We start from the raw sequence: 22,749 nt of genomic DNA on the forward strand, positions 1-22,749 counted from the left end.
ACGTACGAAATCAGAGGGCAGCACACGGTGCGATCGCGCGACCCTGCCCGTGAGCAATCTCCCAACTCATCTCTGCTGTACGTAACACTTTTTCTTTTCTTTGAAGTAGTTGAGAAGAAAAATGGATAAGAGGATAGATTTCAAAACTATGAACTGTTGTCGGTAACTCAGTTTGTCCGCCTCTAAGTTAGTTGTCTTCTTTCTAGGACGGACAATGGTCGATAAGTTGTTCTACGCGAGAGTTTACCGATTGAAGGAAAGTACAACAATGAATAACATATCGATACATTTTTCTTTTCACAGTTTCGAGTGTACAAGTCTAGATGGCGCAACTGAATGGAGCATTTTTAAATTTTATCTCACCGAGATTGTGATTACATTCGTCTAAATCAACGGAACAACATAACAAACGCAACAGATAACAAAAAGGTAAACTGGACGGTATGTACATCATTGATTATTTGTTTTATCAAGCTGGGCGGAAATGACAAGTATACTTACCCCATTTATGTTTGCATGAAAATCCATTGATAGAAGGCAGATAAAAAGCATGCGTGTCCAAATTCAAGGCGTGGCACCCTTCTAATGAATATATTAATTACTTTCTAGACCCGAAAAATGGTATTCAACACAGTACGAGTTGAACTTCCTTTTCTCTACGGGGAAAAAAAAACTACAACTTCATTCTACAATTTATTGGGTATGTCGAAATGTACTATTACATGTGATATCAAGGTTTATGCAGCCTTATCAATAAAAAGAAAAAATCGGCAAGGTTGAATCTTCAACCGAACCGCAAAATTTACATAGAATACGTCGTTGGAACGCTTTAACATTTTTAAACGTGTCTGCATCTTTTACAACTCGGTTATAAAATTTGTAAGAAGCTTTCATATTATTGCTATAAAAAGGACGTTCATTTTCAATTGTCGGATAATATGTTTGAGAGACATCAATTTCGCAGGTGACCCGTGGACAGTCATGCGGTCTCGAGGGTAAAAGATAAATCTTTCTCGAAGTATATTTCCGCACGGGTGAACTAACTAACTTTTAAAAGATAGGCATATTACAATGAATAAAACGCACTTTTACATTTATACATTCTTATCTTCCGTCTCCAGGCAGGTTACTACGCTGAGAAAAGTATTTCTTTCATTTCAAAAAATTGATTTCTTTGAATAATCCTCACTTGGATGAAGTACCAGTGTTTTGGTAGAATGAACATGTAATTACCCCAACGAGACATATTTTTCATTCACAGAAATTACAATATTCTCCGTATTCCCTTAAAACCGCATCGCGGTTAAACATTCGGCATTTTTTGGCGGATTACATTTCTTTGATTATACGTTAAAATTGCTTAAATTCCATCCAAAGAAATAATTTCTTTGAAGGAAAAAAAATGTTTTTCTCAGTATACGGAAGGAACCATTAAGCCCAGGCCGGGCCTAAGGTTTTCCACCGAAGAAAGGAAGTACTCTCGATCAGAGGCGTGGCACCCTCCTCGGAAACGCGCACCCCAGCGATTTTCGGCAAGTTTCGTGGGGTGCATAAACCGGGGAGCTAAGTTCACTGACCCAATATAGGTCGGTGGGTCCTTGGAGTCTCCCTTCCTAGCCCGGCCTCCACAAGGCGACATTAAGAATCCGAAGACGTAGTTTGCCAGGGGACGGAAAGGCACGGGAAAAATCGTTGAAGCCACCGGGTCCGGGTCCAGGACACATCTCGTTACCCTTGGCCACCCTTGGACAGGACTCACCCTCGCTTATACCAGGAAAAGAGGGAAACCCAAGTAGTATGCCACAATCCGTATTGATTTTCGGCGGGTACAAAGAAAATGCCCTACTTATACGAACACCATTGGGTGTGGACAGCCTAAAGGAAATGCTCGGCTAGATTAGGGTCCTCTGTGCGACAGCCAAAGTCATTTCGTTTTAACGCAAGTATCAATACAAGGATATGAATTCACAGGGTCGAGAATGTGAATGCCGTTGACGTGGCGATCTCACGGATTACCCAGGAGGATGCGAAGTAACTCGACAAAGGGCGTAATAACTGAAAATGTTTATTCTTCTATGACAGTGACTGGCCAGCGTCCGTAGTCACGTTTAGTACGATTTTATCAAAGTAATAATAAATCAGCTATACCGATAAATCATGTACATACCAACAGACAACCTCTTAAATTTAAATATATAATGCTTTCGAGTCTATATACAAAAATAAACAAGGTAACAACACACACAGTCACGACGAAACTCACGAGAGAGAATGCTGCGAAGAAACGGGTCGCGCCTCCGCTTGATTATTACAACTAGCTAGTCCACGAACTCTCTACTTTCCAAATTCGATTACAAACTTAGGGTATACGGTAATATGCGATTCGCTGATATTAATTTATAAATATATATATGTATATATCGATTCGTAATTTTATATTTGTCAATGGCCGACCGCGGGTGCGCACCGCGAGGCGCGGCTTCCGCGGGCGAATCGTACTTTTTTATTTTTTTTTAACGGCAGGCGGATCGCGTAAAACTGGCGCTAGTTAGACGAATGTAAAGTAAATGGATGAAGTCAATGGAGGACGGCGTGCAGTGACGATTCAGAGGCGGACTTTAAAATGAAAAATTGTAAGAAACGACCGGCGATCGCGCTGTCCGAACGTCCACGTAGCGTCTATTGTACATCAGAAGTCACCGTGAGGGGCGCTTCAGCCACGAGTATAAAAAGTAACCATCACAGTAAATAAAAGACAGGGACATCTTGAAACGAATCGACGCTGCACCCACGCATCCACGTGACAAATGAGAATGTATCGTGACTTGGTGTGAATACTATCCCAGCACCTCGCGAGATACTCGCGAGCGAGGTGGCTCTTCAGGGTCTACGGTAAGATGATGCGGTACGGTAAAAAGATGCGTCGCGTGACATCGTTTCGGAAGTGCATTTCGAGACTTTCCAGGCGTTCGTTAAGTGTCCCGCCCGAGGCGAGATGGCGTGTCGAGACCGAACGATATTAACGAGCCGGGAAGCTGGAGATATGTCATGATTATTTCGGATGCGGTACCAAAGACCAAAAGCCCTCACCACATGCTGGCCCACTTCGCCTACTGGAAGGGTATCAAGGCGAGATTCCGCTACCAGAGTTACAGCAGTACATTTTGCAAGATATTCTACGTAGACAGTTAATCCACCATAATATCTCTGTTTCAGTCAATCGGCTATAACCCGAAGAAAACATGGATCCATGAAACCTGTCTTGGATCTATTCGGGCATAAAATGGCGGCTTAACCACGTCCATCGTCATAAATGGACACAAAAATCCCAGCTCGATAGCGTCGTTTGACCTCGGCGTTAGGTCGATTCATACCAAATTTAAAAGTAGCGTCTGCTGAAATACACTTTCACATGCACTTGTAATCGGAGTATATATACTCGGTAACGTTGTGTATCGTACGTGTACCGTCCGGCTTTACCGGCAAGAATGATTTGCAACGTCAGTAAATTGAGTTTTAAAATCGGTGCTTGAACTAAACTGATAGTACAAATATACCTTCTGTTTTTGTGGGACCGTCAATGCTACTTTTTCGTTCCGACCGTATCTGATCGGATAGTATAAATCGACCTTTACACGAGACTCCTGGCGACATCAATGCCCGCAAGCGCATGACGTCGCCAGAAGTCGCTTCGCGGAGACGCGAATTCGGTACTGCGCTCGGGTTAGATGAGAGTCTTTCGCAGCGGCAAAACCCACCGATTGTCGCGGCTTAAAAATTAACTTACAAGTTCCTTTCTTCATTTATGTGTAATCAGTTCGACGCGCCATAGCGGGGACAGTGTAAACGCGCGTGTCGCGCCGCCGCGCACGCTTTTTACGAATACTACGGTCTACAGTATACAAACTAAGTCGCGCTAGCAAACGGAATCGAATGATTCGCCTCCGTACGGTGCGTCTAGCGCCTCGCGATCTTAAAAAATAATTGGCCGCAAGACGGCCAGGCGCTTTGCTTTCCCGATCGGGATATTGCTGGATGCCGCCTGAGGATCGTGCGACCGTGTTCACCCCTGACTATTGAAACATGGACCACCAACTCGGCGACTCCACCAAAGACCATGACAGATGAACAACAAGCGCGCCCCGCTCCACAGACCAAGGACATAGGGGAAGAACGTTAAATTAATTAAATAACTCGAGAAGCTAGAGAATAATTTACCTTAAAAGGTCCATCAAATGGACTCGCGAAATAACACTTCGCAGAGGATATTAACATATAATCTAATATGTTTCAGATTAGCATAGAGAGGCGTCGACGTCCAAGAGAGTCGATTCAGGTCTACCGGAGCGGAGCATATCTTCGGAGGACAACTCGAACGAATACCCAATCCACGTTTAAATAGTCGAAGGTTGACATTTACAATTAACTCGCATGTACACGCACAACGGTAAGTTAGGTTACTCGATAAATTATGAACATAGGTAGGAGCGCGCGAGAGCGCGCAACCGCTTCTCAAGGGGCGCGTCCGCGCGGCCTCGCGCGCTGCGTTTACGCTTGTACTGGCAGTGGGCTCAGCTCCCCTCAATACTCTGGTAGTACGGAGTTCTTATCACAGAGATATCAATTGTTTGGTGCTATAGTCTCTAGCCGCGAACGTTACGCCCGAGCCAGGAAGCCAGGAAGGGCCGGGACCCATCGGGATGACCAGGAACGCAGTCTGCGAACGAGTAGCGAGAATCCGTTAACGCCGCGACATCGAGTCGTCGCAATGTCCAGGACGGCCGTGCACCGTACGTCGTAACCTACTTATCCGGATAAGCCCTGAGAGAATTTCGGAAAACAGCGAGATACCACGTCGAGGGGGAGCGACCAGGCGCGGTCCACGCTCCTTCGTCGCTCCAGGAAGTTCCGAGTGGCGGATCGGACGTTCCGACGAGGAGCGGAAAGGCTCCTCTCGAGGACGCGCGATCAACGCAGGGGGACTCCTGCGCTGCGACCACCTCCGCGCTCCCGGGGAACAGCTTCCCAGCGTAACGTTCTCCTCCCGTCGCACTCGGCGCGCTTCGTAAATATATTCATTTATATGTATACATCACCAGTTAATACTAGGATTCGAAAGTAATTGCAGCGCGAGCACACGTACGAATTTAGGAAACGACCGGCAACGAGGAATACGGACCGGAGAAGGGCCACCGGACTGGAGCACTAAGAGGCCCTCGCGAACTGGATGACGGAGTTCTGCCTCTGAGAGGCGAGCTCGGTGCGTTCGCTCTCCATGGACTCGAGGATCATCTTGCAGCGTTTGCGGGGTGGCAGGATGAGCGTCTCCTTCACGGGGATGGCGAGGTCGAGGGGGTCGGGCGAGGGCGCCGGACTCACGGGGTTGCTGCTGGGCGGGGTCAGCATCGGCTCCCTGTCCACCCTGACGCCGTACTCGCGCTGGTGCTCCTCCTCAACGGCCTCCAGGGCAGCCTCGACCCTCCTCCGGGCGTCGTTGCCGGGCAGGTCGAGGAGAGAGGAGCACTCGTTGACGGGTGCGTCTCCCGGAGACCGGGCGCCGGAGTAGGCTCCGTAGGTCGTGGAGACGACCTCGGGGTAGAGGAAGACGTGGGAGTCCGGCATCTGGGCCGCCATCGGGGGGCTCTGGAAGGTGCGCTCCTCGGCGGCGGCGGCGGCCGCGGCGACCGCCAGCAGCGCCGGATTGACCCCGGGCACCGGGGTCGCCTGCTGGCCGTAGGACTCCCGGGGGGCCGGGTAGAGGTAGTAGAAATCTCGGTGCTGCGCGTACCCGTGGTGGTGGTGCGCGTCCCCGACCTCCTCAGTCTTGTTCTCTTTGTCGGAGCCGCCGGACGAGCCCAGGGAGCAGAGGGTGCCCGCTACCACGGCGGCGGCCGCGCCCTGGGAGATCTCGACGACCGGTTCGATGGGCGAGTCCCGGGGCGAGGTCACGCTCGAGTCCGAGTGGGTCTTGATGTGCAGCTCCATGGTCTTCTTGGAGTTGAACGTCTCGTGGCAGAGAGTACACTTGTACACCTTCTCCCCGTAGTGCGCGACCTGGTGGAGCTTGAGCACGTGGTTGTAGCCGAACGACTTGCCGCATATGTCGCAGGTGTAGGGCTTCTCGCCGGTGTGGGTGCGCGTGTGCACCTTGAGCTGCTTCGAGCAGGTGAACCCTTTGCCGCAGGCCTTACAGACGTAGGGCTTTTCCCCGGTGTGCGTGCGCATGTGGATGACGAGCTGGCCGCTCTGGATGAAGGTTTTGGCGCACACCGAGCACTTGTGCGGTCGCTCGCCCGTGTGTATCCTCATGTGGCGGTGCAGCTTGCCGCTATGTTCAAACGCCCGCTCGCACACGTCGCATTTGTACGGCCGTTCCTTCGTGTGGATCCTGCGGTGCACGCTGAGATTCTCCTTAACGGAGAAGGACTTGTTGCAGTACTCGCACTGATAAGGCTTTTCCCCGGTGTGGGTACGGTAGTGCCGCGTCAACCTGGCCGGCACCGCGAACGTCTTGCTGCAGATGTCGCACCGGTACGGGTCCTCGCCCTCCTTTCCGTGGGAGCGCAGATGGCTCTGGTAGGCGGTCTTCTGGTCGAAGCTCTTCTGGCAGAGCAGGCACTGGTACAGTTTGTCTCCTCCGATCGCGCCCATCGTCGCCTCGGCCGCGCCCGGCGTCCCGAACACGCTTAGGTCCGGACTGCACACCAGGTTCTTCACCGGGTTCATAGTCTCCAGCTCCGGCATCCCTCCGGACATCGGCATCTGTCCAGGGTTCCGGGGCTCTGTCCGGTAGAAACCCACCATCCTCGACGTCCTCTCGCGACCTCAGGTTATCTGCAATAGGAAAGAGGCGCTCTTGTTAGCGAGACATCGAAATCGGACCAACACGAAATGCTTACATTTTTCCATAATTCGGAGAAACCCTGGTCAAAGAGCTACGTTAACCCACAAATGCCTCATGACAATCGATTACCGACTCTTCTTCCTATGTGACCCGCCGATCGCTCGAGAGAAAGATCACCCCTCGGGTCCCGGTCAATCGATTAATTCAATCGACCCCGAACCGATCGTGCGATTGAAACCGACTCGCCGAGTTACGCGGCGGAAACGATTGATCGGTATGGAATCTCGTAACTCGATCGTAGGTTATCAAGGTTTCATTGCGTTATGGGATCCCAAGTTTCAATGTTAGTTCCGTTTCCTTAGTTTTCAATGTTAATTTCATTCAGTAAGGATAAAAAAAAGAAACCATTACTTCCCTGAGGAAACGGATTAAGAAACTCGATAGAGTTTCGCCCCAAATACATATAATAAGCGTGAACGTGGAAATTTTTTCCCGCCCACGTGGAAATTCATGTATTTTGAAAAATATATGCCAAAATATATAGTTGATACAGCAAAAATCTGAGAATACGCTACCGCAAATACATTCCTAGGTATATTTTTATTTACATGACATGTCCANTTGTGAATTATGCTTTACGCATCTTGCGAGATACGGGGGTGCGTAATCGGCGATTACGCGCCGTAAAGATCGCGCAATGCGATCGTCGCCCCACTGCGGTATCTCTTGAGCTCGAAACGCCCACTCGCGAAACGCCCCGCGCGAGACACGCACGGAAACGTACGCGCCTCGCCCCCGCACGCACACGCACCCGTGTGGTTTCGCGATCTTGCGCGTTCCCGCCTCCCGTCGCAACGCAATTTCGCCCACCGGGTGGGAAAACATTCCGAGGGACCCACATCGCCTCCCCTTCCGAGAGTTATCTTCCGACTATGCGTTAAGGTGGTTTGCAAATGGCGTCGCAGAGGTTTCGTTTCCAAAACTTTTTTCCCTCGCTAAGTGTACCGAATCCTTTCAAACTTTACACTGTGAGCCTGAAGGTTATAAAAAGAGCCCTCCACCCACGAAATTTCAATTCTCTTTTTTATTTCTTTATAGACACTTTAAAAATGTTGTATAATAAATGACATTTCATGGGTGGAGGAACCTTCCTCGTAGTTCCAATATTCACGTTGTAAAGTTTTCAACGATTTGGGAACACCCAGCTCGGAGAAAGATATCATGAACAATTCACTCCTCGGAGGCCACTTTCATATCCCCTTAAGTCCCGATTCCAGATCACGCATGAAAAATCTACCCCCGCGACACTAGTTTGAAACTGAAAGCGAAACGTCAAAAATAAAGCCTCCGAAATACGTTCTAAATACGGAGCTTATGGACGCGCATGCGCGAGATACCTGGAGTTTATAAATATATTTCATTATACAAATAATATAATAAATATTTACGACGATTTTTAAATTACTATTTTGAATGACTTTTACATGTATTAGATACTCCAGACATTCCACGGTATTACTGGATGATTGATTTTCGTGATGCTTTGGATGATATTAGATTTTAATATTTAGATGACGATGAACCGCATGGCACATGAAAATGTTGAATAATAACGGACGAAGTGGTTGTATGGAACGGTTATTATCGGTATGTTTTTTTTTTCTTTCAGTTGGTTTTTCAAACGAAGGAAATTTCTCTAGCTTGCATTGACACTTTTGCAATCGTTCGTGTATCGGTGTGTCGCGGAATAAACGGCAGGGGAGGTTATCAACGCTCCCTATATGGGGATGATAAAGATCCTCGGAATTCCGAGGAAGGGCTCCTTCATGGTGGTGCGCGTGAATAAACATCCCCCCTATCGATCGGCTTCTCGAGAATTATCTTGACCCCCATAAGACCCGGTTCCTATACAGAAACACCAAGGTACCGGTATATCGAAGTGACTTTGCGAGGGGAAAATAAAAATTCAAAGGATAGGTCACTTGACAGCCGATATTTCCGATAACCAGATACTGATCGCATACGAGATCGTGAAGGATCGATTACCAAACAGTATTTATTGTTAACAATGCCGAAGATTCAGGCATCGACGATCAACCGAAACGACACAATAAAGGAAGAATCGAGCACGACAAAACGAGTCGCTTTTTGAAATCCATGAAAACTACCATTACCAAACAACGCAAATATTTCTCCGAGATATTTCTCACTCCATTATTCCCGTCGATTCTACATAAAAAAAAATAATAAATGAAACATAAAATAGGTCACTGCTCTCGCCGCGTCCGAAAGCCATTAACGGAATATTACTCGCGATTGAGAGTTCAATTGTTATTACAGATTCTAAATATAAAAGGAATTATAAAAAGAACGGATCACTGAGCTCATTACTTACAGTCCAGTTGTTTGTGGAAATTCCGCATAGGGAAAAAAATAAATTAAGGGGATCGATCCTCGTTAACAAAATAACATACAAATCGTAAATATAAATAATACTAAAGAAGTAGGATTTAAAACGAGTCACCGTGCCATCGCCGATGGTCAGTCTCGAAATATCGTCCATTATTTACATTATTATTTTAAGCGCGAATTGAAAATAAAAGGGAAACAATTCCTATATAAGATAGAAAATGGGTCAGTGCGCTCTTCTAGGCTGGATCGTCGATTAAAAATTCTTATCGTCGTTTTTTATTTATATTACAATTATTTGTGCGAGTTGTAATAGTAAATAGATATATAAAGAAGAAATGGGTCGGGGCGCCCAGCCGCGTCGCAGGGAGCGTCATAGAGTCGGAGTCCACGCGCATCGGGTCGGCGGCGGGAGGCAGTCGTCGGGGTCGGCAGTGCAGTCGGCCGGCGGAAACCGCTGGCCGCTGCCTCCACGTGTACCCTCCACATTTTTTTATAGCGATCACCGACCTCGTGCAACGCGCCGCGCGGTAAGGACGTTGCGTTACATCACCGGAGCGGCACTTCCAGTGCGCCGCCCGACCGATCCGCGCCCACGGGGGCCCTGTGGATCGACCCCGATCGTCCTCGATCTCGAAACCGTAGCCGAGGACCCACGAAAATTTTATTGATCGCGCTAAACAACCCCGGCCTCCACACCGCAGGGACGATTCTAACGAGGGGAAAAACTCAACTGCGCGGGGACGATGCGCGATTCCGTTCGGCCTCCTCGCCTAACGGGATCGACCGAGACAAAGAATCGGAACCGAGCTCGCCGGTTTCGGACCTCGAGGGGCCATTGCCACCCCCGAATCGCTTTTCGCCGAGCAGTTGACTTTTAACGCCTCGCGCTCTTAAGGCGACGCGAAAGTGCCGTCCAAGGGGTCGGCGCGTTTATGAAATTTTTCTGAGATGGGTGCACCGAATCGTTTGAAACATTACCACGTGAACGTAGAGGCTCTAAGAAAGGTCCCGATCCTTGGGAAATTTAATATTTTAAATTGTCTATGGATATTTTTCACAGTTTGAATAAATATTCATATATTTAGTTTCAGAGCCTTCCCTAAGGACTTGAGGTAAAAATTCAAATGATTCGATATACTCCGTTTGGAGAAGTCTCATAAATGATTGATCCTTCGGATGCCACTTTCTTGGCACCTTAAGGCCTTCGCGAATACCTCGCGCAACAGTAATAACAGTAATAACAGTAATCGTGGGCACAACTGTAAGAATCGGACAGTTACATTCTAGGAGATTTAATATTCTATTCTGTTTCGGCAATTTCATTGACCAGTTCTTATTGTTATGCTTACGATTACTGTTACGCGAGGTGTCTATGAAGACCTTTATGGATGGCGATCTTATATGTGTTTTAAGGGCACTTTTTGTTCTTTTAGATGATTAAAATCGTGGAGCCTGCAGAAACTGGAAACTGGGTAGATAAACTAATATCGAGGATGCGCACAAAATATGTTATTAAAAAATTGAAAAAGAAACCGTTGTATCATCTTTATTTCATTCTAATGGAAGCGTTTTCGCTATAACGAAACGTTTTATCATGAACAGATGTGTTTTGATAATTCAGAGTTGTTTTAATTATAAGAAAAATTATTAAAATACAAGCTAGCGCTTAATATACAGTTCGTCCGAGATGTCCAGTATTGTCTAATTTTGTCAAAGTTCAGGTACAGAGGGAATTAAATCGCGATACGAGCATTACCGAAAATCGATTCGATCGAAGCGACGAGATTATCTTTCGCGTCTACATGAACTCATAGCGGGTAAAGTGCAGGAAGAAAAAATGAAATTCGGGCAAAGGGGTATTATCTTAAAAATCGGGTAAAGTGGTGCGATATGTGCGGCATTTCCTTCCAAACAACCAGCAATTCACTCATCGTTTATCTAGTTTGTAATCCTTATTCCCGTCATTTGCCAGTTCTCGGAACGATTTCTCAAACACGCATTCATGTAATCACGTGCAAGAATTCTTGCAACTAGTAAACAATGTTCGTGCCGGAAAAACATCCGTCAACGGCATTATTGACAACGAGCGTTACTCCAGTCCAACATCACTCCAATATAATAAACTTTCCATAAAAATCTACGGACCGTTCACTAAATCCCCTATAAATAAAAGGAAATAATGTAAGAAAAAATCGAATCGATTGTCAATTCAAGGGCATCGCTTAAAGAATTCCCTTCCTCTCACGCAATAGCCAAATAAAAGTAATCGTCAACGTTTTCTGTCACTTGAACAGCAATCAACATTTTCAAATGATAGATAAAAAAGAACCTCAAGACGAGTCATCATTTATAATATAGGAGATCCTGTCATTATTCCAAGAGCCAACTCTCGAAACGTCAAACCGAGTCTTCCGGTTAAAATCGGACAACCGGCCATCGAATTTTTTTAATGCAGGTCCGGTGAAATCTGTTTCACCCAACGATATCCTCCGGCCGAGCCCCAAAAAACCCGATCCTTACGTCGAATCAACCCAATGAGCCGGACCCTGAAAGAACTCGACCAACCTGTGCGCCTCCTCGACTCGACGAATCCTCATATAATCCAAACAATCCCGTGCGATCGGAGCCGGATCGGCTCACAGTCCCATCTCTATCCTGAGGTATCACTGGGTCGCACCTAGCAGCACTCGCGATAAAATCCTAGCCAGCATCGCACCGGTAAATCGTCCGCTCGCACTCGGCTCGAAGTTAAAAATGACTAAAAACCGAAGGACCCGCCTCGGGACGACCAATCATACTGTGCAATGTTTACCTCCTACTCGGACCGAGCGGGACCGAGGAGCGGCGGCGGAAGCCGAGGATGACCGAGGCGGCGGCCGAGGAGAGCCGAGGCCGGCCGAAGCAGCGGAGTCGGCAGAGGGGCTAGTCTCCCCCCGACCCGCGCGACCCGCGCGCCGCGCCGCGCGCGACGACCTACAATTTAGGGCGGCTAAGCACTGCTCCCAGCACGTGGAGGCAGTCGTCGCGGTTTCGGCCGGCGGCGCGCGTGCGGCCCGCACCGGCTCTTGCGGAGCCCGCCAGCCGGGAGACGGCCGCCGCCACGCCGAGCGGAGGACGCGGTGACCCGCGGGCTGGCTTCGACGCGTGCATTCACCGACGCGCACCCATACGCGCGCGAGCCTCGCGCGTGTTCCCCACAACGCGGCGCGGCGCGTCGCCCCGCGTATCGCGTATCGGCTCGAGCTGCCTCGTCATTGATAGACGGCTCGAAGCTCCCGGTACGCACCACGCACACCGCCGCGCGCGGCGTCTTTCGCTTTCACCCTAAACGCTGGGCTTGACCCTAAGCGGCGCCTACCCTTCCGACACCTCCATATTTTTGCGCGATATTCGAGCCCGAGGTGTCGCCCACTATTCGGGGATATTGCTTCCACGCGCGTACGCGCTTCCCAGGGAAAATATTAGCTCTCGATATCGACGGGAACGATTGCTCGGCTCGCGCGGTGAGTATTTTTAGAAACGCAGGGAAGCCGTTTTCGGGCCGCCGTTTTGGACCAGATTTTATTATTAAACTGTTGTTTTCCGTTTGCGCCGCGTCGTTGTAGGATTCAACGGAGATACTTGGTGGTAGGTCGGCAACGATCGACCGAAATAGTGGAGGAGCGTTTCACCACCTCGTCTCACGTTTTACTCGACAATGTCGTTCCATGACGGGAACGGTGGTTCGGATGGTGGCGGATTTTCCGGATATCGGACGGCCACGGGTCGACGATCGCGACTTTCGATTGCGCGTCAGACCCGCGTCTTCTTCCTTGTCTATATCCTTGGGCGTTGTTACCCCTCCGGGGGCCAGGTTTCACAACCGGAAGCGTTTCTCGGGTTGATGCGCACCTGCTGAAGGTTGCTCCGTTAAATTGGGCCGAAATGATGTACACGTGTATTTTTAATTATGTGAAATTGCGAACGGAGAACCGATTCCTCCTCGTAACGCTCGCATAAATGTCTATCGCTTATCATTACTCTGATTTTTTTATTCTCGTTCCTCCTTCAACATAAAAAAGATCCTTTCCACCCTGAGGAAAAAAATATGATCGAATGATAGAAATATTTTATTAATAAAAAGAATAATTATTTAAGTTAAATAAATTGGACGCAACGTTTCTTTGGTATTATGACAATTTATTTCAGTCGAATAATTATTTGAATTAACAAAACATTTCTTTGGTTCGATAAACCTTTTTTACAGTGCAGGAATTAAGTAGCGGCTGGTCAACTACCGGCACGCGACCTTCATCCTTGAAGACGTAAGAATAAGTCCCTTGATGTATAGCCGACCCTGCCCCATTGCCCCGATGGGTGTTACCACCCCGTCCCGCTTTCTTCATGGGTAGGTAATAGTGCCTCTTAGGTCGGTGCGCACCTGTCGAAGGTTATTCCGTTCTTCAGGGACGAGAAGCGGAATTACTTCGTCGCTTGAATCTGGGTTGATCCGCTTGGACTTCCAGGGCCACGCAAGCACGCATTATCTAACGTCCACATGTTGCCTGGAAGCGATGCGTAATACGCGTACCAACGTACGTATCCACCTGGCGTCTTCGCTATTTTGGTGATTAATCTTTATAGGTTGCAATAAAATATAGTCGGCATCTTCCAGGAAGTATTTACGATTCACTGGGTCTAAAAACAAGAAAATAGGAACTCGACGTGGAGTGACAATAAAGATGTGTGGTGTATAACACAGGTATCCGATAGCATCAGCAATCCCTTACCTATTCCTGATCTTACCTCCTCAACACGGATGAAAACATGCCAAAGTGTACACACAGGTATATCTATTCAATCATTTTTTTCAGCCCACCTTGAGTGACATCACAGTCTTGCATTTCTGTCTTCAGTTTTACACCGATGGAACACTTACCTGGAACCCCCCACGAGAGACAGCCTAGGTCCTTCTCGACTCTGCGTCAATATTTTAGGCCCCATCCTTGATCCTTGATCCTCACCGCGTGATGTGTGATTCCATAAATATCTCCTAAAACTGCCAGCAAATTTCCACAACGTCTCGATTACTTAACGAGTACATTGTAAGTAATCGACTTAACTCGAACGTAAATTAAATTATCGAGTAGTAGTAAACATACTTCATGTATCAGTGTTTGCGGCTAAACGGGTAATCTAAGTACTAATTTTAGACCGAGATCCGTCCTACGGGTAGAATAGAAATTTTCTTAAGACTCGAATGGGCTTCCTTTAAATTAACCTACGCCAGACTTGGTTGATATTTTGCCAGACCGTCTCGAGACTGAAAATCTTCACCCGGGGTGAGTCATAATCGCTGGTCGGCGCAGAGACCTGTAAAATGTAAAGATGCTAAGTTGGCTTACGACACGTGCCAATGTATGCGCGGCCATGTGCACATCTTTTTTACGACACCGGGAGGAAACTGCTGACACGGAGTTAGCCCGAGGTAAAAGCACGGCCTAAAGCTGCCGCATTCTCTGGTCTCCGACCACGAGCTTAGACATGGTGAAAGCAGGTGAAAAAATGACTGACCAGTCGGTAAGGCCAACGTTCGGGTTACTTCGTGCTGCACCGATGAGTGCATCCGTTAATGGGGTTACGTATACAGTCTGCGCCGGTGATGCGCTCACCTGAAAGGGCCACGGAAAAATAAATCTGAAGGAGACTTTTATATCCCCTCGGACTTTTACGATGGAAGAAAGAAATCGTCCTGCCCGAAAATCCGTCGAAGGGCTAACTTTTAAAGTAGGATACCGGGGGAGCACCGGGGAACATATCGAGCGTTTGAAACATTGATAAAGTATGGGAAGGGTCGCGCTAGATCCGATAAACGCTTCGAGTTTCCTCCGCGTTGATGTCGGTGGCCGTGATAACGCTCCCAAATGGAACCCTAGAAATCGAACGAAATTACGCTTTCCTTCCATTCTTAGAGGTACTACGTTATAATGATCGCATTTTGCGTCTATACTTACGTGTACCTCTGTATCGTAAATCCAACATGGCCGCCGATGCGTCACCTGGAAACTTTGGACCGCGCTAAATGAATTTCAGACAACAATATACATATAGAAAGTGATTCACAAAAGAACAAGACACCACTGATGTGACTTACAGCGTTTATAAATATTATACCCCGACTTCTCGAAAGAACCCCTTAGTGAAAATTAAATGATCTTCCCTTCGCGTCCAAAATCGTCAGAAAATAAATTTCGCAAGTTTCGAGACCTTCGTTAGAACCTCGATAATGACACGTTAAAGTTTAAAATCATTCGGAGTACCCATTTTAGAGAAAAATTTGATATATTATTATATCTAATATATTTTTATACATATATTTTTACTTTTTGATATACATATATGACCCTTTCATAACATCTTATGTCACATGTTACCGAATGAAATTGTTCTTCATCATATGAAATCAAAGGCATTCGGTTCTCAAAGAAAGAAATCCTTTCCATCAATTTTCGAGTGGAATATCTCCTCGAATCTATGTTTAAGGGTCGGTGGAAACGAGACACTCGATGGGCCCTATTATTTGACGCAAGTCTCTTATCAAACGCCATGTTTAACAAACCGGCGTCCGAGCCGTGTGTGCTTTTCGAAAGCAAAACCGCGGGTTTCGAGAAAGCGAGAGGAAGGAAAGGGCCGCGCTACCGAGGAGGGCCACCGGTTTTGCGAGCAAGTGCGTGCCGGTGTAATGATATTACCCGACGGAGCGTGCAGAGCAATGACCCAGTGCGTACGCTGCACGTGTAGGGACGGGAAACCTCGACGACCGCCTCATCTCGCGGGGCAACGGACGCCGCGCGGCGGACACGCGAGCGTGCCGCGCCACCTCTACCGGTACTTCGCCGTGCAGGACAAGGACTCCCGAAGTGGAGAAATGGCGACGCGGTCCGCCATGATGGTAGGTCTCGACCTCTACGTCATAGTCGAGACCGTTCACCGTCTCGGTTGGGAGTGAACTCGCCCGGCGATTAACCGAGGCGGCGAGTTTCTAACGTCGCGACGATTTAATCGGAATCTCTAATTATAATAGTAATTAGTACGATGGTAAGGAGTACGCATCTAGGTCAGTGTTCAGGAGGACCTAGGTGGAAACACCTAGTACACGGAAAAAAAGGAAATTTTTTTTATTTTACCCTTAGGAATAATTCCAACAACGGCAGAAGTGCAATCTTATCGAACATAGACGTAATCAGTGAAGAGGTTTCAAAGAATGCACCCTAAATTTGTAAATGAATTCCCAGCAACGGGCGAAAAAAATATCTTTATCCCTACTCGAATAAGCAATGTATAATTTGCAGACGCTGGAAAAGAACTATCGCTACCTTGAATAGAATTTCCGTTGTTTCGGTAAGGTTATCGTATTTTCGTTTTTAATATAACAAATATGTTGCCGGTCCACTTTTAACGGTTCACGTTTGCCGAAATGAAGTCTCTCATTATGACTATGAATTCTTTTTCTCCGGGTAGGTATAAACGGCGAAGGTGTTGCGTACTTTTCGAATGTTATCGATCGGAACGATGTACCTGCGCAGAAGGCGTGAGCGCTCGTATTATTTAGATATACCGGTTAAGATCTAAGATTTATGATAATTCGTTGAAACGCGCTCTGGCGCTAAGTCGTCGCTCGTTGCGACGACCTTGCCACTCGACGTCGCAGCGGACCAAGTCGCGCAACGTAGCTGCATATAAAACGGTTCCGCGCGCGGATTAGAAAAGCACGCGGCGCGTGTATCGCGTGCACGTGCTCGGCGTCTCTTCGAATGTGACATCGCTCGGCAAGCGGGAAAGTTTCCGGGCTTAAGTCACGTTTTCATTAAGCCGACCGAAGAGACTCGTTTCGTCCTGGCGAAACGATTTACTCGAGAGAACCACTCATTCCTCGACACCCCTCTTTTAACCTCATCGTTAAGCCCATTTCCATGGAACATGTCCGCATCCCTATTCCTATAGCATAATTCGATCAAAGGATCAAACGACCCTCGTATAAACATAGATCCCCTCGATCACCGGGGCGCTATCAGAAATGCCGTAAATAATCCTTTAAAGAAAGAAAAACTGAGAAATCTAGCTCCTTCGACCCGTTATCTCGTTCATAAAGGATCCGGCCTTCACGCCCTAACCCGATCGAGCGGATCTACAGCCTACCATAACCCGTTTTAGCGTGCGCGCTACTTCCGCGCTCGCTGCGTAAACATTCCCGTGGAGGCCATTTTTGCCTCGTTATCAGTGGCGGAAGCGAGCGGTAGAGCCTTTTCCGTAGAGCCCGAGGTGGAGCATCGGTTCGGCGAGTGCGAAATACGAGAAGTGGCGTACGTGCGACATACGCACGAGGCGCGCGTGGACCGAATCGTGGTCACGTCACCGCACCCGCCGCCGCCTCAGGCGTCGCGGGGTTAGGGGCCGCGCGTGTTGCGTCGAGCGCGGGGAGAGGGGAAATCCCGGGCCACGTGAGGCCCGGGGTCGGGCGGGGGAGGGGTTTGGGTCGAGCGCGGCGGCGAGGGGAGAGGGGTTAGCGGGCGCGTTGATGCGGGGTGAAGGGGGAGCCACGAGCGGCGGGCGGCGAGGGGGGACGGCCGCGGAGTGGGGGCGTTCTAGAGCGGCGCCGTACCTTGACCAATCTCAACGCGACTCGTTTTAAGCTATGCCGCAACGACCTTAGAACATCGCGATCGCGTCGGAACCGAGATGGCGAAACGCGAGCCGAAGGGAACGCGTGACCTAGCCGCCGAGCGAATACAATACGCCTGGCCAGAATCGCCGGGAACTTGGAGTGAAAGTCGGTGTTTTCGGAGATTGCAAGCTACGCCGGCTGGAGTGCTGTCTGGTATTTTAAATATTGTATCGGAAATGGTTTTAGTTAGGTTCTTGTTAACGGTTTATTGATACTTTTTAGGAATGGTGGAAGTGAAAAATTGCAATTTTTCAGGGGGTAGAGAGTAGGAAAATGGAGTTTGAAGAGTTGTGCGGTTTTTTACGAGATTGGAGGTCAATGGAGTGGCATAACGTGGTTTGTATGCATGATAGAGATTTTGGGATGGAAGTTGCTGGGAGATTGCTTGAATTTTGGAAAATCAGTTTTTGAGTGATGGGCGGGAGTTTATTGATGGCGTAGGTACGTGGAATTCGCTTTATCGTGGCAAAATTATGGTGAAGTATTTTTTTTTTTGAGAGAGAGAGAGAGAGAGAGAGAGAGAGAGAGATTTTTCGGCACCTTGACCAATCCCAACGCAACTCGTTTTAAACTATGCCGCAACGAGTTAGAGCGCGGCGATTTCGTCGATGCTGAAATGGTGAAACCTGAGCCCAAGGGAACGCGCCGGCAGACGTTTAACCTTGACCCTCTGCAAGTACAAAATGCTGAAGAAGATCCCTATAGCAACCTTCGGGAACGGTAAAAGCAATGTTTAGAAAAGAAGCTTTAATAAATAGCGACCATTTTACAAATATCAACGTAATTAAGCGATGGCTTTCTGTTATTACTTCTCTTTAGCATGCACATCGGTAAGTGAATAAATTATTTACTTTAAAACAGCTGGTTAAGTACCGTTTCTATTGTTAATCCACGACTGGTTTTGAAATGGTCCTAGAAGTAATTAATTCCTAATAAATGGCATCGCATTGGTGAAGATTATTATGTTTTTAGCGTTTCAGCCAAAACGAGACAACTAATCGAAGAGCTGCTGACGACTCGGTAAATTGACCTTGTCTCTAGATTTGCAATACCCGGTAACACCCGAGCTTTGTTACTTCTAATATTGGCGCACCGCTGAATCTTTGGCGTCTAATGACGATTTATTTTTAATCGCAGACATCGCATGAGCTACCTCTCTACTTTCGAGTTTACGACTTGACGAGTCGAGGAGGGATAACGAGCGAGTGCCAAATGCATTGTTAAGTACCTGTTCATGTGGCAACGACAGCGATAATCACTGAAAAACAGAATGTAACTGACATTTGGAAACTAATGTCCCGGTCGAGGTTGACAGTGATATATTTATACCTTATTGTGTTCTATTTTTAATCTAAAATTAATGTCAAATTTGCGTACAATTTATTTAAACGTCTCGACATCGTTCGCTGCGGTCAATATTATATTAGCGTAATTTCCATAAGCAGCTTCCTTAGTTAAAGAAGCTGTAAACATCGGCGAAACATCATTGCATCCTCGTTATCTATTTTATATCTGACACTAGTTTCTTTATTCATGAGCCATATTTATTTATATTATTGTCATTACGTAATGTGACGCGAGGTTGGCTTATCGGAATGCGCTTGTGTGATACGCGTATAATGATACACACACAGTGAAGAAATATACACAGGGTCTGTGCTTTACATGATAATCACAGTTAGATTATTGGGCGCCATGTTAGCATTTTTTTTCCAGACGAGCAATTAAGTTTCCGAAGAAATCAAAATTTCCTTGTAATCCGAAAACAATTGCATAATTCCTTTATGAGCGATCGTCTGTTGAACATTTCCTTGTATATTATCTCTTTCGTTGTCAACGCCACGAATGTCAATTCCAATATCTAGAATCTTTAATGATCCATCCTGTTAATTATTTTCTCAGTTGACTGCACGTGGATGCGAGAAATGAAAGTCGCGTCATGCCCTATTTTCACCCTCTAATAAATTACAATTTCTATAATGTATGACATAATTATATACATTTACGCACAAGTAAGTCAATAATAACGAATAGATTTCCAGGAAGGGAACATCAGGCAAAGGTGCAGTGAAGTCAACGAGGTACGCGCTGGATTAAGAAATCATGAAACTTGGTAGAGTTTCCGGCAAATACATTTTTAAACTGAGAAAATTGAACAGACGGAGTTAACGGCGATCTGAAATGCCCTTATTCGATATTTTAACCTATGTACTTGTGACAACTACACTTCGACCATCGACACGTGTCGAGACTTTTGAAAAGTGCGCATGCCCTTACGCAGCGACTTCAAGTATCTACATATGAAACAAGTGCACGTCGACACGTATCCATACTTTTGAAAACCGCGCTTTCCATAAAAGTATACCAACCATCGACAGGTATCGACATTATTAAAAACCCTTGCTCGATGCTTACACGTAACAAGTGCGCATTAACCATCGACATACATCGAGACTTTTGGAAAGTGCACATGCCCTTACCCAGCGACTTCGTGTACCTACATATGAAACAAATGCGCATCGGCCACCGGTACATATCGACACTTTTGGAAAGTAGGCCCGGAGAAAAGAGAGTGGATGTTGCCGAATGCTCGGAATACATATTATCGAGGTCGTTCGGGTTGCCCAGGTTTGATCGAGCCGGGTGGTCCCGGGGTAATTAAAGCCCGAGAGTTGGCGGAAAGATGAGAAGTTAAAGGCAATCGCGCAATACACGGCGCATTATCTTGTACGCGTTATTTACATGCTCTATCGTCCGAGACCTTTGCACGGCGTTTCTACTCCTGCGGTACACAGACCGCTGGGAAATAATCGATACCCCTCGCTTCTTCCTCGCTCTTGATCTCTCCACTTTGGCCTAATTCTCCTTCCCGATCTCTCGGCCGAATTTCTCTTTTTCCTCCGAAGAGCTTCTACGCCGGGAAAACGGGAGACGCCTAGACTGGTAGATGCACAAGAAGCGATCCACATTCCCGATTATTTTCACCATAAATAGGAATAGCTGACCCTTACCGTCGGCACTTATTTCTAGACACATATAAACATCTTTTAATCAAATATAATTACTGCTAACTCAAAAATATTCAATATCCCGTACAATATTATATCGTATATTCCGATTTCTCCCTCGACGCGGGTTCGTTATAGCGTGGATGTACGCGTAACATGCGAGCTCGAAGATAACCATGCGCAGTGATAACGGATAAGCATTAGTCACTTATTTGTTTTATATCTTAAGATCCCACAGTGGCCTAATTCTTTGTCTGGTGGCTCCCTACCGAATTTCTCTTTTTCCTCGACGAGCCTCGCCGGTCAAAGAACGGAAACGGCCTTGGCTCAGAAATACGTGGGAAACAATGGCCATTACTAACATTATTAACATGGATATCTGTTAGTAGCATGATATATATTTATTATGCTACTTAAGCATCGTTTCGTAGCATTATTTGAGGCACCGGTTTTTTACAGTACAGTTCTTTCGGCTGCAGATTAATCGTCCCCTGACCTACTGTTCCAATTGAGTCGACTCGGTGAGTGAATTATAGGCACGGATTTAAACAGGCGATATCAATCTTTGTCTAGGTGTGGGAAGATCCGAGGTGAGCTCTCCTCGTCTAATGTAAGGTGGAAGGTGGAGGACGTCATAGGCAGGAAGAGACGTTAAGGTCACTGACCGGGAACCACGTGCAATAGTCAGTATGCCATTCCCTGCACCACGCAGACGTGCCAAGGACGTAACACTAATGCATCTCAGCTTTCTCTTCTTTTTCCGAGTCATCCGTACTTACGTAATCCTCTGGCCGGCTGCTTCGACGAGGAAAGCATCTTTTCTGGAACGTTGATCCGAACCTCCGGGATGGACCCTCCAATCGCCTCTGGAGGTCTTTGACTGCCCCATTTAAATCGACACGTAAGCGCTCGCTTTATTGTTAGCCTTTCACCATTGAATAACGATTTACACTTTTCTCTTTTATTTGAATAATAAACGATACGAAAGACAAGGTGATTTATTATACATATCATTTTTACGGCCATGTCTTATGTCGGTACACCATTTCATACGTGTCTATTCTTTTAGGCTTCCTTCTCGTCGGATTGCACAAACTGCACACATGTCTCTTTTCGCAGGGAAGAAGGGCCACGTCTGGACGGGCGCAAATTTTGTTCCACTTGTATGGATCGGACCGATCAAGGTTCGAGTTCTCCAACAATGATATCGACTTTATTACTTTTTAATCATTTCGTGTACACGATGCTAACTGTACTTTGTTAAGAAGATTGTCTGCAAGGGCGAATACTCGCAGGTATCAAGTTTTTTTTTTTTTTAAGGAATTCAGAGGAAATATAAATTGGATATTTATTACTCCTCTTTAATTTCATGTGTGCAGTGCTGTCTATGCTTTCCTGAGAGGAAGACGGCAACAGCGAAAGCTTGCCGGTATCTTCATTATTTTCAACAGATTTTCCCACGAATGCGAAAGGAACTTAAATTGTATGTTCATTACTCTACTTAATTTTCTTCCACACAATATCATCTACACTTTCTTAAGAAATTATCTGCAGGAGTAAAAGGTTCCTTCTTCTCGCGATATTCAACGAGTATCTCGACGAATTCAGAAGGAACTTAAATTGGACCCATCAATCCACGATAAAGAGGACGTCCCTGGCATCTTAAATTGTATGTTTATTACTCTACTTAATTTCCTTTCACACAATACCGTCTACACTTTCTTAAGAAATTATCTCCAGGAGTGAAAGGTTGCTTCTTCTCACGATATTCAACAAGTTTC

At 46.8% G+C, this 22,749-nt stretch overlaps 1 protein-coding gene across 1 annotated transcript; it reads right to left on the minus strand.

The window, feature by feature from the left end:
* Positions 1-680: 680 nt before the first annotated feature.
* On the minus strand, positions 681-12,051 carry LOC105703310 (zinc finger protein 583). Its single transcript, XM_012431617.1, has 2 exons — positions 11,822-12,051; positions 681-6,834 (listed from the first exon to the last, which is right to left on the minus strand). The coding sequence occupies exon 2, from the start codon at positions 6,802-6,804 to the stop codon at positions 5,206-5,208; it is 1,599 nt and encodes a 532-aa protein (XP_012287040.1). The 5' UTR covers positions 6,805-6,834; positions 11,822-12,051; the 3' UTR covers positions 681-5,205.
* Between the last annotated feature and the right edge of the window lie 10,698 nt (positions 12,052-22,749).

The sequence above is a fragment of the Orussus abietinus genome, unplaced genomic scaffold, assembly GCF_000612105.2.
Source record: "Orussus abietinus isolate OABI.00-Male unplaced genomic scaffold, Oabi_2.0 scaffold435, whole genome shotgun sequence".
NCBI lineage: Eukaryota > Metazoa > Arthropoda > Insecta > Hymenoptera > Orussidae > Orussus > Orussus abietinus.